This window comes from Stenella coeruleoalba (assembly GCF_951394435.1).
Source record: "Stenella coeruleoalba genome assembly, chromosome: 5".
NCBI lineage: Eukaryota > Metazoa > Chordata > Mammalia > Artiodactyla > Delphinidae > Stenella > Stenella coeruleoalba.
This window is the reverse complement of record NC_137150.1, coordinates 61,058,999-61,077,653: the sequence shown is the minus strand read 5'-3', so window position 1 is coordinate 61,077,653 and position 18,655 is coordinate 61,058,999. Positions and strand designations below refer to the sequence as shown.

The window sequence follows — 18,655 nt, the reverse complement described above, 5'->3', positions numbered from 1 at the left end:
TAGATTGTCAGTGAGTATAGAATTCTAAATGAATAGTTTTTTAGGTCAATACTCTGAACAGGGACTTCCCTGGTTGCGCAGTGGTTAAGAATCCACCTGCCAATGCAGGGGACACGGGTTTGAGCCCTGGTCCAGGAAGATCCCACATGCCATGGAGTAATTAAGCCTGTGTGCCACGACTACTGAGCCTCTGCTCTAGAGCCTGCGAGCCACAACTACTGAGCCTGCATGCTGCAGCTACTGAAGCCCGCATGCCTAGAGCCTATGCTCCACAACAAGAGAAGCCACCATGATGAGAAGCCCACACACCGCAATGAAGAGTAGCCCCTGCTCTCTGCAACTAGAGAAAGCCCGTGTGCAGCAACGAAGACCCAACACAGCCATAAATGAATGAATGAATGAATGAATGAATGAATAAATAAAACAAAAAAAATACTCTGAACATATATTATTGGATTGTGGCTTCCATAGTTTGAAAATCAGTGATTATTTTTAATGTTACTCTGAAGGTAATATATCTTTTTTCACCAGTTGCTTTTAAGAATTTTCTCCTTATCTTTAATTTTCAGCTACTTGGCTCTGATATGTCTAGGTGAGCTTTTCTTTACATTTATCCTGCTTGGTATTGGAAGAGCTGCTTGAATCTGTGAGATGATGTCGTTGATCAGATATGGAAATTTCTTCATTATTTTTTCAAGTATTGTTTCTGTAACGTACACTCTCTCCTCTCCTTCTGGGACTTCTGTTCATGTCCCACATCTCCTTTACATTCTTTTCTTTCCATTTTCCCCCTGTGTTTCAGTTTGAATATTTTTAATTGATCTGTCTTATTTCACTTATCCTGTCTTCTGCTGTGTTCAATCTGCTATTAAGCAAATTGAATGAGTTCTTAATTTCAGACATTGATGTTTTGTAATTCTAGAAGGTTCATTTGATTCTTTATTATGGATTATAGTTCTCTGTTGAAATAATGCATCTTTAAAAAACTTTTAATTGAAGTATAGTTGATTTACAATGTTGTGTTAGTTTCTAGTGTACAGCAAAGCAATTCGGTTATACATATATATGCACTGGCAGTTAAAATACTGGTGACTCACCTTAATCTTTTTGAGGCCTGGTTTTAGTTTTGCTTTGGGCAAGTTTATTCCTGTTTTGTCCTTACTCCTGGAGTGTAGCCTTAATCCTGTGGAAACTCCTATGGTGTTTCATTTATCCTAGAGTATGGCCTTTATAGAGTTTCACCTGAATGCCCAGGGTGTTCATCAAAGTCTGCCTCTTCTGGCTGGGCCCAAATACCAGTTGTCTCTCCCCAGAACTATGCAAGCTTCATAATTTCTCATCAGTTCTGACATGTGCAGTTGCTATTCTCTGCCAGACTCCTGGAGTCTCACCTAAAATCATAGAGCCCAGGAGTTGGCTAAGCATTAAAGGGGAATTTCCATGAAAACTTCTGGGGTTTCCTCTCTGAGGCTTCCCCTCTTGACAGCTATGCCCCTCAAATTCCGGCCACAGTTGTATCTTTAGTCTCTGATCCCTGCCTCTTCCAACCAGTAGGAGCACCCTTCCTTGCACTGTGGCCTGGAGTGGAAAATGTTTCCAGTGAGAGAACCTGGGTCAATGTGGAACTGTGATAATGGGTTGGCCCAATAATGCTTACTTCGGATCAGCTATTTATGTTATCTTGCAGAATTTGCTTAGATCTTCTGCCTTATTTGCATACATATACTTTTTTAGGGTAAAGCTCACCTTTTACCCAAATTAGAGAGTTACTGAAGGTTTACTATAGGCCAGCTACTTTTTGTGACCTTGATATCTTTTAATCTTCATGACAAGCACATAAGAAATCATCATAATAGTAGTACTTATACAGTGTTGTCAAGTGTCAGGCATTATTCTGAGCATCTTATACATCTATACGTACTCATTTAATCCTCACATCAACTCTACAGTACTCACATCAACTCGACAGGTACTATTATTGTTCCTACTTTACAAATGAGGAGTCTGAGAAACTAGAGGTTAAGTAACTTCCCTTCCACACAAGTACACAATATATAAGTTCATATTTATATAAAAATTCATGTTTCAAACCTAGGCAGGCTGGCTTCAGAATTAGTGCTCTTAACCACTTCGTTATTGGTGGTATTGTTCTTATCTTACAGATTAGGGAGCAGCGTTAGAGAGGTTAGGTGATGACCCCAAGTCTCAGTGCTAGTAAGAGGCGCAGTAGGATATGAACCAGATTCCAAAGCCCTTGCTCTTTCTTCCCATAGTTTCTCCCAAAGAGCGAGAAGAAAAATGTTTTCCCTTTTAGGGCTTTAGTTTTAAAAAATTTGTGAGAATTTTGTGGGGACTTCAGAGGGGACCAAACAGCTTTTTTTTTGTTTTTCATGAAGTTGATACCTTCTTGTGCCTATGGTTTTCTGGCCATTTGTGACCAGGCACTGGAAGGGGGTTGTTTTCCCCATTGACCTGTGTTATTTCTGAACACCTCTGGGACTGACTCCTAGGGAAGGATGTTGATAGCTCCTTGAATGTCTGTCTTGGGAGTGGAAAGATGGCAGAGCTCAACCTCGAGGTCCTCTGCCTACACTGCGACATGTGGTGCCCGACTGACGTGAGTTCTTGTGCTCGTTGGGTGTTTCATACGTTTGCCAGCGAGAAACAGAGCCCTTGAGAGGGTTTGAGACATGCCTTCTGTTTTGTGAAGGCTGCCAGGCTCAGAGGAGGAGAGGAAGCTGGTTCCTTTATCAGGGAAGTCAGACCCGGTTATCCCCTCTTGCTGTGCAGGGTGTTTACACAGCGAGCCTGGAGTGACACGGAGACAGTGGAATTGTTCTGCTGAAGGAGCCCCACAGAACCCATGTGTTTCACTGTGTCTGATACTGACCACACCCTTTTTTGCAGTGTGGAGGCTGCCAGCATCGGATTCGTCATTGTTATCGACAGACGAAGGGACAAGTGGAGCTCCGTAAAAGCATCCTTGACACGAATAGCTGTAAATATTTATTTTTGTGCTCTTATTATAAAGGTCATTTAAATTGTCTATTCAACTATTTCACATCAAAGTCATGGGGAAGTGGAAGTCATTTTATGCCAAATTTTGGGAAGGTCTTTGTAGCAGAGGCTGTTGTGTCATGTCCATATCCGCTCTGCCACCTGAAGGTCACTTACAGATGATTCCTGAGCATGTCAAAGGCTTCCTGAGTCTGTTTACCTTATTGACCTCTCTGGTCACTGGAGAGGAGTGGGTAGGGAGTGCTGGGAAGTTAATGCTCCAGCAGTGACCTGCAGCTACTGAGTTACGGGCGTTGGTGGATAAAAACCCCAGCTTCTGCACCCCTCAGTGGGACAGTTCTGAGGTACGTTCCGTACAGAATTTTGGAGGGTCCCGGCCTTTTCTGCCCGCAGCAGTCCCCCTTCACTGATACACGGGCTCTCTAGCCATCACTGTCTCACCAGCGCCCCCATACTCCCTAACTCTTTTTCCCGGGATCACCTCCTCAGTAAACTCTTTAGACCCAAATTCTTATCTTAGGGTTTGCTTTGGGGATCACCTAATTTAAGGCAGTCTTCATTTTAGTTTTCAAATTATTTTTTCACAAATTAGAAGGACACTGGCAAAGCCAAAAAAAGTGATACGATAGGTGCTTACTTTTGGCATTAAATTGCAGAACCTTGGATAGGCTTCCTTTTCCATCTTATTAGTCTGATGTTTACCCCTATTTGTTGCCTTCCGGCAAGTACATGCATCCTTTAGCTGTAGGGACCTCAGACCAGGGAACTCAGCCACATGAGCAGGCAAAGACACCTCAGGGCCAGCCACACCAACATTTCCACCAAAGCATGCCTCCCTGGGGCAGTTGGGACTGGCTGAAGATGATGGGATATGGTAGGATGGTAATGTAGAGGCTGGAATGGAAGAGGGATGTTTGAAGCCTCAGTTATGCCTACTTACAGAAGCAGTCACACATAGGGACATGGACACATACAGAGTCTCTCTCAGATCACTTTGGAGCCTCATCCAGATACACAAATAGTGTCTCAGCTCATTTGTCCCGTCCAGACATAAAAAAATATAAGGATCTTCTGTTTAGGAACTTGAATTTCAAAGATGAGGGAATGGAAGACTCCCTTCTCTTTGTGCATGGATTGTTTTGTCCCTTTGGTTTACTTTTTAAATTTTTTAATTTATTTAATTACTTTATTTATTTTTGGCTGTGCTGGGTCTTCCTAGCTGCGTGTGGGTTTTCTCTAGTTGCAGTGAGCGGGGGCTACTCTTCATTGTGGTGCACAGGCTTCTCATTGTGGTGGCTTCTCCTGTCGCAGAGCACGGGCTCTAGGCGCATGGGCTTTAGTTGTGGCACACGGGCTCAGTAGTTGTGGTCCACGGGCTTAGTTGCTCTGTGGCATGTGGGATCTTCCTGGAGCAGGGCTCAAACCCATGTCCCCTGCAATGGCAGGCAGATTCTTAACCACTGCACCACCAGGGAATTCCCTACCATATTTATTTGAGGGATAACTACAACGACGGTTGATGCCCTGAGGATTTAGACAGTGCCCATGACCATTCCAGAGTTCTGGCCTCCAGAGAGTTGTGGTTTCCCAGGATTCATAGACAATACTTGACTCATCTAATACTTGAGACTAATGTGTCCAAGAATTACATTGATCACCTTTATGTGTGAAAAATCCTATAGTGCGGGGATCTGAAAACCTGACTACCAGTCAGAATCTCTTCAGGTGCTTGTTAAAAATACAGATATCTGGACTTTATCCCAGTCCTAATGAATCAGAATATTTCAGGGTAAAGACCAGATTATTATGATTTTTAAAATAAGTTTATTTATTTATTTATTTTTTGCTGCATTGGGTCTTTGTTGCTACGCACGGGCTTTTTCTAGTTGTGGCGAGTGGGAGCTACTCTTTGTTGTGGTGCGCGGGCTTCTCATTGTGGTGTCTTCTCTTGTTGCAGAGCATGGGCTCTAGGCATGCAGGCTTCAGTAGTTGTGGCTCGTGGACTCTAGAGCGCAGGCTCAGTAGTTGTAGCTCATGGGCTTAGTTGCTCCACGACATGTGGGATCTTCCTGGACCAGGGCTCAAACCCGTGTCCCCTGCATTGGCAGGTGGATTCTTAATCACTGTGCCACCAGGGAAGTCCCAAGACCAGACTATATTTTAACAAGCACTTCAGCAGGTTGTTCTTGAGAACCACTGGAAGAATGGAAAGCCATGAGTGATGGGAGACTTGGATTCCCAATTTTGACACTAAGTTGTTACATGAATTTGTTATCTCATTTCTCAGAATCTTACCTCAAGATGAGAACAGTGCTTCCTGAAAGCAACTTAGCAATAAGATGCATTAAGAACCCTTAAAATACTAAATCTTTGACTCAGCAATTTTTCTAGGAAGCTATGCTCTAAAATGTGGATAAAGATTTCATTTTAGTGTTATTTATAATACTAAAAATATGGAGGAGCCTAAATCACTAGTAATAAGGGATTGGTTACACCCATAAAAATATTTCCAAAGAATTTTTAATAACAGAAATAAAAGCTCATGGTATAATATTAAATTAAAAGGCAGGTTGCAAAATATTTCTACAGGTTGAGTTTAACTACGCTAGATATTTAAGCAGAGAAAATAGCCTAGAAATAATTAAATTGAATTATTAAGAATGGTTATGAAATCATGGGTGGTTTTCTTATTCTAATGTATACTTTTATTAATTTCTCAATTTTTCTATAAAGTGTATAAATTGTTTTTTTAATCAGAAAATCTGTTTGTTTGTTTGGTTTGGTTTTGCTTTTAAGGAGGGGTTTAGATTATGTGACCAGTAAGAGCTCTTTCAGCTGTGAAATCCTGTGAAATATATTCTAATTCTTGGTATCCATGGTGTCCACTTTAACTTTGTCATCTGTAATCTTGGGCAAGAGGAGACCAATGGATGTGACATTTGCCCTGACACTTTTTATGATCATTCCAGGTAGCATTTCCAGGAAACTTGCAGCTTATATTCATTCTTCGTCCATCCTGCTTTATCCAGAGGACATTCACTGACATTGGCATTAAGTACTATCGAGATGAATTTAAAATGAAAGTGCCGGTAAGCATGACCTTTCTTCTTGTCTGCATTTGTTTAGGGCATGCGCAGAAGATGGCATGTGAGCTTGTTTCCAAGGAAGGTAGGATTCCTCAGGCAGAGAGGGAGAGGAGGGCATTCTGGGCAGAGGGAACGGCACGTGTAAGGACATGGAAGCAGGAAGTACACTGTTTACGTGAGGTCCATGGGGAAGCCCCATTCTTGTTGGAAGTACATATAGGATCATATTTTAGAAGAAAAGATAAGAAACATGGAATATGTCTTAAGTGTAAGGATAAAGGTTCTGGATTTAATTCAGTAGGCAATGGGGATCCAGTGAAGGTTTTTGAGTTGGGGAGTGACTTGGGTAAAGGAGTACTGGAATTATATAAATCCAGTGGTGTTATATAAAAGGTGATGTCCAAGACTGTAGAAAGAGATTGAAAAAGGAAGAGAAACTAATAGTATGAGTAAAGAAAAATCAGGATCTAAAATATGGGGGTGACAAATATAGGCAACTGTGAGTAAAAATTAAAACCAACGTTGTGATACATATAAAAGGAAAACAAATTAAAATGACAAGATTAAAAATTTTACCTCTGGAGGAGCTTCAAGATGGCGGAAGAGATATGGAGATCACATTCCTCCCCACAAATACATCAGAAATACATCTAAATGTGGGACAACTCCTACAGAACACCTACTGAATGCTGGCAGAAGACGTTGGACCTCCCAAAAGGCAAGAAACTCCCCACATACCTGGGTAGGGCAAAAGAAAAAACAGAGGCAAAAGAATAGGGACGGGACCTGCACCAGTGGGAGGGAGCTGTGAAGGAGGAAAGTTTTCCACACACTAGGAAGCCCCTTTGCAGGCAGAGACTGTGGGTGGCAGATGGGGGAAGCTTCTGAGCCACAGAGGAGAGCGCAGCAACAGGGGTGCGGAGAGCAAAGCAGAGAGATTCCCGCACAGAGGATCGGTGCTGACCAGCACTCACCAGCCCAAGAGGCTTGTCTGCTCACCTGCCGGGACAGGCGGGGGCTGGGAGCTGAGGCTCGGGCTTCGGTCGGATCACAGGGAGAGGACTGGCAGCATGAACACAGCCTGAAGGGGGCAAGTGTGCCACAGCTAGCCGGGAGGGAGTCCGGGAAAAGTCTGGAGCTGCTGAAGAGGCAAGAGACTTTTTCTTCCCTCTTTGTTTCCTGGTGCACGAGGAGAGGGGATTAAGAGCGCGCTTAAAGGAGCTCCAGAGACAGGCGCGAGCCATAGCTGTCAGCGCAGACCCCAGAGATGGGCATGAGACATTTAGGCTGCTGCTGCGGCCACCAAGAAGGCTGTGTGCAAGCACAGGTCACTATTCACACCTCCCCTCCCGGGAGCCTGTGCAGCCCGCCACTGTCAGGGTCCCATGATCCAGGGACAACTTCTCCGGGAGAATACATGGTGTGCCTCAGGCTGTTGCAATGTCACACTGGCCTCTGCTGCTGCAGGCTTGCCCCGAACTCCGTGCCCTCCCTCCCCCTGGCCTGAGTGAGCCAGAGCCCCCGAGTCAGCGGCTCCTTTAACCCCGTCCTGTCTGAGCGAAGAACAGACGCCCTCAGGCGACCTACACGCAGAGTTGGGGCCAAATCCAAAGCTGAACCCCAGGAGCTGTGCGAACAAAGAAGAGAATGGGAAATCTCTACCAGCAGCCTCAGGAGGAGCAGATTAAATATCCACATTCAACTTGATGTACCCTGCATCTGTGGAATACCTGAATAGACAACGAAGCATCCCAAAATTGAGGAAGTGGACTTTGGGAACAACAATATATATATATTTTTTTCCCTTTTTCTTTTTTTGTGAGTGTGTATGTGTATGCTTCTGTGTATGATTTTGTCTGTATAGCTTTGCTTTAACCATTTGTCCTAGTGTTATGTCTGTCCGTTTTTCTTTTTTTTTTTAGTATAGTTTTTAGTGCTTGTTATCATTGGGGGAGTTTTTGTTTGGTTTGGTTGCTCTCTTCTTTCTTTCTTTTTTTTTATTACTTAAAAAATTTTTTTAATAATTATTTTTTATTTTAATAACTTTATTTTATTTTATTTTCTCTTCTTCTTTCTTTTTTTTTTTCCTCCCTTTTATTCTGAGCCGTGTGGATGACAAGCTCTTGGTGCTCCAGCCAGGTGTCAGGGCCATGCAGCTGAGATGGGAGAGCCAAGTTCTCAGGACATTGGTCCACAAGAGACCTCCCAGCTCCACATAATATCAAATGGTGAAAATCTCCCAGAGATCTCCATCTCATCGCCAAGATCCAGTTCCACTCAACGACCAGCAAGCTCCAGTGCAGAACACCCTATGCCAAACAACTAGCAAGATAGGAACACAACCCTACCCATTAGCACAGAGGCTGCCTAAAATCATAATAAGGCCACAGACACCCCAAAACACACCACCAGACGTGCACCTGCCCACCAGAAAGACAAGATCCAGCCTCATCCACCAGAACACAGGCACTAGTCCCCTCCACCAGGAAGCCTACACAACTCATGGAACCAACCTTAGCCACTGGGGGCAGAAAGCAAAAACAATGGGAACTACGAACGTGCAGGCTGTGAAAAGGAGACCCCAAACACAGTAAGTTAAGTAAAATGAGAAGACAGAGAAACACACAGCAGATGAAGGAGCAAGGTGGAAACCCACCAGACCTAACAAATGAAAAGGAAATAGGGAGTCTACCTGAAAAAGAATTCAGAATAATGATAGTAAAGATGATCCAAAATCTTGGAAATAGAATGGAGAAAATACAAGAAATGTTTAACAAGGACGTAGAAGAACTAAAGAGCAAACAGACAGTGATGAACAACACAATAAATGAAATTAAAAATTCTCTAGAAGGGATCACTAGCAGAATAACTGAGGCAGAAAAACAGATAAGTGACCTGGAAGATAAAATAGTGGAAATTATTAAACTACTGCAGAGCAGAATAAAGAAAAAAAAAATGAAGAAAAGTGAGGACAGTCTCAAAGACCTCTGGGACAACATTAAATGCACCAACATTCGAATTATAGGGGTCCCAGAAGACGAAGAGAAAATGAAAGGGACTGAGAAAATACTTGAAGAGATTACAGTTGAAAACTTCCCTAATATGGGAAAGGAAATAGTTAATCAACTCCAGGAAGCACACAGAGTCCCGTATAGGATAAATCCAAGGAGAAACACACCAAGACACATATCAATCAAACTATCAAAAATTAAATACAAAGAAAAAATATTAAAAGCAGCAAGGGAAAAACAACAAATTACATACAAGGGAATCCCCATAAGGTTAACAGCTGATCTTTCAGCAGAAATTCTGCAAGCCAGAAGGAAGTGGCAGGACATATTTAAAGTGATGAAGGGGAAGAACCTACAACCAAGATTACTCTACCCAGCAGGGATCTCATTCAGATTTAACGGAGAAATTAAAATCTTTACAGACAAGCAAAAGCTAAGAGAATTCAGCACCACCAAACCAGCTTTACAACAAATGCTAAAGGAACTTCTTTAGGCAGGAAACACAAGAGAAGGAAAAGAACTACAATGACAAACCCCAAACAATTAAGAAAATGGTAATAGGACATACATATTGATAATTACCTTAAATGTAAATGGATTAAATGCTCCCACCAAAAGACATAGACTGGCTGAATGGATACAAAAACAAGACCCATATATATGTTGCCTACAAGAGACCCACTTCAGACCTAGGGACACATACAGACTGAAAGTGAGGGGACAGAAAAAGATGTTCTTTTTCAGGCAAATGGAAATCAAAAGAAAGCTGGCATAGCAATTCTAGTATCAGACAAAATAGACTTTAAAACAAAGACTATTACAAGGGACAAAGAGGGACACTACCTAATGATCAAGGGATCAATCCAAGAAGAAGATATAACAATTGTAAATATTTATGTACCCAACATAGGACCACCTCAATACATAAGTCAAGTACTAACAGCCATAAAAGGGGAAATCGACAGTAACACGATCGTAGTAGGGGCCTTTAACACCCAACTTTCACCAATGGACAGATCATCCAAAATGAAAATAAATAAGGAAACACAAGCTCTAAATGCTACATTAAACAAGATGGACTTAATTGATATTTATAGGACATTCCACCCAAAAACAACAGAATACACTTTCTTCTCAAGTGCACGTGGAACAGTCTCCAGGATAGATCATATCTTGGGTCACAAATCAAGCCTTGGTAAATTTAAGAAAATTGAAATCATATCAAGTATCTTTTCCGACCACAATGCTATGAGTCTAGGTATCAATTACAGGAAAAGATCTGTAAAAAATACAAACACATGGAGGCTAAACAATACACTACTTAATAACCAAGAGATAACTGAAGAAATCAAAGAGGAAATCAAAAAATACCTAGAGGGCTTCCCTGGTGGCGCAGTGGTTGAGAGTCCGCCTGCCGATGCAGGGGACACAGGTTCGTGCCCCGGTCTGGGAAGATCCCACATGCCGCGGAGCAGCTGGGCCCGTGAGCCACTGCCGCTGAGCCTGTGCGTCAGGAGCCTGTTGCTCCGCAACGGGAGAGGCCACAACAGTGAGAGGCCCGCGTACCACCAAAAAAAAAAACAAAATACCTAGAGACAAATGACAATGAAAACACGACGATCCAAAAACTATGGGATGCAGCAAAAGCAGTTCTAAGAAGGAAGTTTATAGCAATACAATCCTACCTTAAGAAACAAGAAACATCTGAAATAAACAACCTAACCTTAACACCTAAAGCAATTAGAGAAAGAAAAACAAAAAAAAAAACCCCAAGTTAGCAGAAGGAAAGAAATCATAAAGATCAGATCAGAAATAAATGAAAAAGAAATGAAGAAAACTGTAGCAAAGATCAATAAAACTAAAAGCTGGTTCTTTGAGAAGATAAACAAAATTGATAAACCATTAGCCAGACTCATCAAGAAAAAAAGGGAGAAGACTCAAATCAATAGAATTAGAAATGAAAAAGGAGAGGTAACAACTGACACTGCAGAAATAAAAGAGATCATGAGAGATTACTACAAGCAACTCTATGCCAATAAAATGGACAATCTGGAAGAAATGGACAAATTCTTAGAAATGCACAACCTGCCAACACTGAATCAGGAAGAAATAGAAAATATGAACAGACCAATCACAAGCACTGAAATTGAAACTGTGATTAAAAATCTTCCAACAAACAAAAGCCCAGGACCAGATGGCTTCACAGGCGAATTCTATCAAACATTTAGAGAAGAGCTAACACCTATACTTCTCAAACTCTTCCAAAATATAGCAGAGGGAGGAACACTCCCAAACTCATTATACGAGGCCACCATCACCCTGATACCAAAACCAGAGAAAAATGTCACAAAGAAAGAAAACTACAGGCCAATATCACTGATGAACATAGATGCAAAAATCCTCAACAAAATACTAGCAAACAGAATCCAACAGCACATTAAAAGGATCATACACCATGATCAGGTGGGGTTTATTCCAGGAATGCAAGGATTCTTCAATATACGCAAATCTATCAATGTGATAAACCATATTAACAAACTGAAGGAGAAAAACCATATGATCATCTCAATAGATGCAGAGAAAGCTTTTGACAAAATTCAACACCCATTTATGATAAAAACCCTGCAGAAAGTAGGCATAGAGGGAACTTTCCTCAACACAATAAAGGCCATATATGACAAGCCCACAGCAAACATCATCCTCAATGGTGAAAAACTGAAAGCATTTCCACTAAGCTCAGGAACAAGACAAGGTTGCCCACTCTCACCACTCTTATTCAACATAGTTTTGGGAGTTTTAGCCACAGCAATCAGAGAAGAAAAGGAAATAAAAGGAATCCAAATCGGAAAAGAAGAAGTAAAGCTGTCACTGTTTGTAGATGACATGATCCTATACATAGAGAACCCTAAAGATGCTACCAGAAAACTACTAGAGCTAATCAATGAATTTGGTAAAGTGGCAGGATACAAAATTAATGCACAGAAATCTCTGGCATTCCTATATACTAATGATGAAAAATCTGAAAGTGAAATCAAGAAAACACTCCCATTTACCATTGCAGCAAAAAGAATAAAATATCTAGGAATAAACCTACCTAAGGAGACAAAAGATCTGTATGCAGAAAATTATAAGACACTGATGAAAGAAATTAAAGATGATACAAATAGATGGAGAGATATACCATGTTCTTGGATTGGAAGAATCAACATTGTGAAAATGACTCTACTACCCAAAGCAATCTATAGATTCAATGCAATCCCTATCAAACTACCACTGGCATTTTTCACAGAACTAGAACAAAAAATTTCACAATTTGTATGGAAACACAAAAGACCCTGAATAGCCAAAGCAATCTTGAGAACGAAAGAAGGAAGTGGAGGAATCAGGCTCCCTGACTTCAGACTATACTACAAAGCTACAGTTATCAAGACGGTATGGTACTGGCACAAAAACAGAAAGATAGATCAATGGAACAGGATAGAAAGCCCAGAGATAAACCCACGCACATATGGTCACCTTATCTTTGACAAAGGAGGCAGAAATGTACAGTGGAGAAAGGACAGCCTATTCAATAAGTGGTGCTGGGAAAACTGGACAGGTACATGTAAAAGTATGAGATTAGATCACTCCCTAACACCATACACAAAAATAAGCTCAAAATGGATTAAAGACCTAAATGTAAGGCCAGAAACTATCAAACTCTTAGAGGAAAACATAGGCAGAACACTCTATGACATAAATCACAGCAAGGTCCTTTTTGACCCACCTCCTAGAGAAATGGAAATAAAAACAAAAGTAAACAAATGGGACCTAATGAAACTTAAAAGCTTTTGCACAGCAAAGGAAACCATAAAGAAGACCAAAAGACAACCCTCAGAATGGGAGAAAATATTTGCAAATGAAGCAACTGACAAAGGATTAATCTCCAAAATTTATAAGCAGCTCATGCAGCTTAATAACAGAAAAACAAACAACCCAATCCAAAAATGGGCAGAAGACCTAAATAGACATTTCTCCAAAGAAGATATACAGAGTGCCAACAAACACATGAAAGAATGCTCAACATCACTAATCATTAGAGAAATGCAAATCAAAACTACAATGAGATATCATCTCACACCAGTCAGAATGGCCATCATCAAAAAATCTAGAAACAATAAATGCTGGAGAGGGTGTGGAGAAAAGGGAACCCTCTTGCACTGTTGGTGGGAATGTAAATTGATACAGCCACTGTGGAGAACAGTATGGAGGTTCCTTAAAAAGCTACAAATAGAACTACCATATGACCCAGCAATCCCACTACTGGGCATATACCCTGAGAAAACCATAATTCAAAAAGAGTCATGTACCAAAATGTTCATTGCAGCTCTATTTACAATAGCCCAGAGATGGAAACAACCTAAGTGTCCATCATCGGATGAATGGATAAAGAAGATGTGGCACATATATACAATGGAATATTACTCAGCCATAAAAAGAGACGAAATTGAGCTATTTGTAATGAGGTGGATAGACCTAGAGTCTGTCATACAGAGTGAAGTAAGTCAGAAAGAGAGAGACAAATACCGTATGCTAACACATATATATGGAATTTAAAAAAAAAAAATGTCATGAAAAACCTAGGGGTGAAACAGCAATAAAGACACAGACTTACTAGAGAATGGACTTGAGACTATGGGGAGGGGGAAGGGTAAACGGTGACAAAGCGATAAAGAGGCATGGACATATATACACTACCAAACGTAAGGTAGATAGCTAGTGGGAAGCAGCCGCGTAGCACAGGGAGATCAGCTCGGTGCTTTGTGACCGCCTGGAGGGGTGGGATAGGGAGGGTGGGAGGGAGGGAGACGCAAGCGGGAAGAGATATGGGAATATATGTATATATATAACTGATTCATTTTGTTGTGAAACTGAAACTAACATACCATTGTAAAGCAGTTATACTCCAATAAAGATGTTAAAAAAAAAAAAAAAAAAAGAAGAAGTAACAACTGACCCTGCAGAAATACAAAGAATCATGAGAGATTACTACAAGCAACTCTATGCCAATAAAATGGACAACCTGGAAGAAATGGACAAATTCTTAGAAATGCACAACCTTCCAACACTGAACCAGAAAGAAGTAGAAAATATGAACAGACCAATCACAAGCACTGAAATTGAAAATGTGATTAAAAATCTTCCAACAAACAAAAGCCCAGGACCAGGTGGCTTCACAGGTGAATTCTATCAAACATTTAGAGAAAAGCTAACACCTATCCTTGTCAAACTCTTCCAAAATATAGCAGAGGGAGGAACACTCCCAAACTCATTATATGAGGCCACCATCACCCTGATACCAAAACCAGAGAAAAATGTCACAAAGAAAGAAAACTACAGGCCAATATCACTGATGAACATAGATGCAAAAATCCTTAACAACATACTGGCAAACAGAATCCAACAGCACATTAAAAGGATCAAACACCATGATCAAGTGGGGTTTATCCCAGGAATGCAAGGATTCTTCAATATACACAAATCAATCAATGTGATACACCATATTAACAAACTGAAGGAGAAAAACCATATGATCATCTCAATAGTTGCAGAGAAAGCTTTTGACAAAATTCAACACCCATTTATGATAAAAACCCTCCAGAAACTAGTCATAGAGGGAACTTACCTCAGCATAATAAAGGCCATATATGACAAACCCACAGCCAACATCGTCCTCAATGGTGAAAAACTGAAAGCATTTCCACTAAGCTCAGGAACAAGACAAGGTTGCCCACTCTCACCACTATTATTCAACATAGTTTTGGAAGTTTTAGCCACAGCAATCAGAGAAGAGAAAGAAATAAAAGGAATCCAAATCAGGAAAGAAGAAGTAAAGCTGTCACTGTTTGTAGATGACATGATACTCTACATAGAGAATCCTAAAGATGCTACCAGAAAACTACTAGAGCTAATCAATGAATTTGGTAAAGTTGCAGGATACAAAATTAATGCACAGAAATCTCTGGCATTCCTATACACTAATGATGGAAAATCTGAAAGTGAAATTAAGAAAACACTCCCATTTACCATTGCAACAAAAAGAATAAAATATCTAGGAATAAACCTACCTAAGGAGACAAAAGACCTGTATGCAGAAAATTATAAGACACTGGTGAAAGACATTAAAGATGATACAAATAGATGGAGAGATATACCATGTTCTTGGATTGGAAGAATCAACATTGTGAAAATGACTCTACTACCCCAAGCAATCTACAGATTCAGTGCAATCCCTGTCAAACTACCACTGGCATTTTTCACAGAACTAGAACAGAAAAATCTTAAAATTAGTATGGAGACACAAAAGACCCCAAAGAGCCAAAGCAATCTTGAGAAAGTAAAACAGCTGGAGGAATCAGGCTCCCTGACTTCAGAGTATACTACAAAGCTACAGTTATCAAGACAGTATGGTACTGGCACAAAAACAGAAAGATAGATCAATGGAACAGGATAGAAAGCCCAGAGATAAACCCACGCACATATGGTCACCTTATCTTTGATAAAGGAGGCAAGAATATACAGTGGAGAAAGGACAGCCTCTTCAATAAGTGGTGCTGGGAAAACTGGACACCTACATGTAATAGAATGAAATTAGAACACTCCCTAACACCATAATCAAAAATAAACTCAAAATGGATTAAAGACCTAAATGAAGGCCAGACACTATTAAACTCTTAGAGGAAAACATAGGCAGAACACTCTATGACATAAATCACAGCAAGATCTTTTTTGACCCACTTCCTAGAGAAATGGAAGTAAAAACAAAAATAAACAAATGGGACCTCATGAAACTTCAAAGCTTTTGCACAGCAAAGGAAACCATAAACAAGACCAAAAGACAACCCTCAGAATGGGAGAAAATATTTGCAAATGAAGCAACTGACAAAGGATTAATCTCCAAAATTTACAAGCAGCTCATGCAGCTCAATATCAGAAAAACAAGCAACCCAATCCAAAAGTGGGCAGAAGACCTAAACAGACATTTCTCCAAAGAAGATATACAGACTGCCAACAAACACATGAAAGAATGCTCAACATCATTAATCATTAGATAAATGCAAATCAAAATTACAATGAGATATCATCTCACACCCGTCAGAATGGCCATCATCAAAAAAATATACAAAGAATAAATGCTGGAGAGGGTGTGGAGAAAAGGGAACCCTCTTGCTCTGTTAGTGGGAATGTAAATTGATGCAGCCACTATGGAGAATAGTATGGAGATTCCTTAAAATCTAAAAATAGAACTACCATACAACCCAGGAATCCCACTACTGGGCATATACCCTGAGAAAACCGTAATTCAAAAAGAGCCATGTACCACAATGTTCATTGCAGCTTTATATACAATAGCCAGGACATGGAAGCAACCTAAATGTCCATCAACAGATGAATGGGTAAAGAAGATGTGGCACATATATACAATGAAATATTACTCAGCCATTAAAAGAAATGAAATTGAGTTATTTGTCATGAGGTGGATGGACCTAGAGTCTGTCCTACAGAGTGAAGTAAGTCAGAAAGAGAAAAACAAATACAGTATGCTAACACATGTATATGGAATCTAAAAAAAAAAAGGTTATGAGGAACCTAGGGGCAAGACAGGAATAAAGACGGAAACCTACTAGAGAGTGGACTTGAGGATATGGGGAGGAGGAAGGGTAAGCTGGGACAAAGTGAGAGAGTGGCATGGACATATATATACTACCAAACGTAAAATAGCTAGTGGGAAGCAGCCGCATAGCACAGGGAGATCAGCTCAGTGCTTTGTGACAACGTAGAGGGGTGGGATAGGGAGGGTGGCCGGGAGGGAGATGCAAGAGGGAAGAGCTATGGGGATATATGTATATGTATAACTGATTCACTTTGTTATAAAGCAGAAACTAACACACCATTGTAAAGCAATTATACTCCAATAAAGATGTTAAAAAATTTTTTTTTACCTCTAACTTTGGCAGAGATATGAGGCAAACAAGCATTTGCATACTTTGTTGTTAGGAATGAAGTTGGTAATGACCAATATGAAAGACTGATTGACGGTGTTTATCAAAAATTAAAATGTACATACTCTCTGACCTACCTATAGGAGTTATTCTGCAGGTACCTCACGCACATACAGAAAGCTGCATATATAATTATATTCATTACCAAATTGTTTGTAATAGTAAATGATTGGGAAAAAAGTAATGCCCAACAACAGGGAGCTGGTTAAATAAATTATGGTCTACCCAGTCAGTTAAATATTATGCAACCATCAAAAGTGGTACGGTGTGGTACAACCATGGTGGAAACAGTTGGCAATTTTTTACGAAGTTAAACATATACCTGCCCCATGACCCACCCAAGAGAAATGAAAACACATTTGCAATAACAGATGAATAGATAAAGAAATTGTGGCATATTTATGTAAAGGAATAATATTAAGCAATAAAGAAGGAGTGAAGTACTGAACATGCAACAACATGCATTTATCTCAGAAATATTCTCTTGGAAGAAAGAATCTAGACCCTGAAGTTTATATATTCTGTGATTCTTTTTATATAAAGTTCAAGAAGAGGCAAAACTAAGCTATGGTGATAGACAATTAAAACAGTGGCTGCTGTTGGGGGTGGAGATAGTGGAGACCAGAAGGAGGCCTAGGAGAACTTTCTGAGGAAATGTTCTATATCTTGGTTAAAAAGTGTACATGTGTGTATACATTTGTCAAAATGAATTGAACTGTACCCTTAAAATCTGTGCATTTTATTTATGTAAATTATATCTCAATTGAGAAATGAAAAACAGAAGAAAAATAAGATAAATCTATAGTGATATAGAAAAGTTTCTAATATATTTTTGGTTTTATTTTTCGTTGAGTTGGAAATAATTTTCAACTCATAGAAAAATTTCAAGAATAAGAGTAAAGGGACTTGCCTGGTGGCACAGTGGTTAAGAATCCACCTGCCAATGCAGGGGACACGGATTCAAGCCCTGGTCCGGAAATATCCCACATGCCGTGGAGCAACTAAGCCCGTGTGCCATAACTACTGAGCCTGCACTCTAGAGCCTGCGAGCCACAACTAGTGAAGCCCGCGTGCCTAGAGCCCATGCTCTGCAACAAGAGAAGCCACCGCAATGAGAAGCCTGTGCACCACAGCAAAGAGTAGCCCCCGCTCACCACAACTAGAGAAAGCCCGTGCACAGCAACGAAGACCCAATGCAGCCAAAAATAAATAAAATACATTTATTAAAAAAAAATTTTAGGAGGGAAAGACAGAGATGGATTCAGGTTTGTTTGTTTGTTTGTTTTTCCCCCTTCTCTTATGTTATAAAAATAAATTTTAAAATTCCCAAACTCCTTTCCATAAGTGAAGGAGAAAGGCATGGAACATGGAGCCTGACAAGGTTAACATAGTGATATGTAAAATCAAATCCCACTAAACTTAAGTTCCTTGAACGCAGGGCTTTTTGTGCTTACTTTTATCCCTCAGAGCCTGGCCATTATTAGAAGTTCAATACAGA

General features: G+C 40.3%; 1 protein-coding gene across 1 annotated transcript in view; it reads left to right on the top strand.

Annotated features, from left to right (window-relative positions):
• The window catches only part of MCF2L2 (MCF.2 cell line derived transforming sequence-like 2), a 219,612-nt gene that overhangs the window by 57,475 nt on the left and 143,482 nt on the right, over positions 1-18,655 (top strand). Inside the window, exons 4-5 of the mRNA XM_079921832.1 lie at positions 2,908-2,998; positions 5,988-6,107. Coding sequence (XP_079777958.1) covers positions 2,908-2,998; positions 5,988-6,107 — 211 coding nt within the window. The remainder of the gene's footprint in view (positions 1-2,907; positions 2,999-5,987; positions 6,108-18,655) is intronic.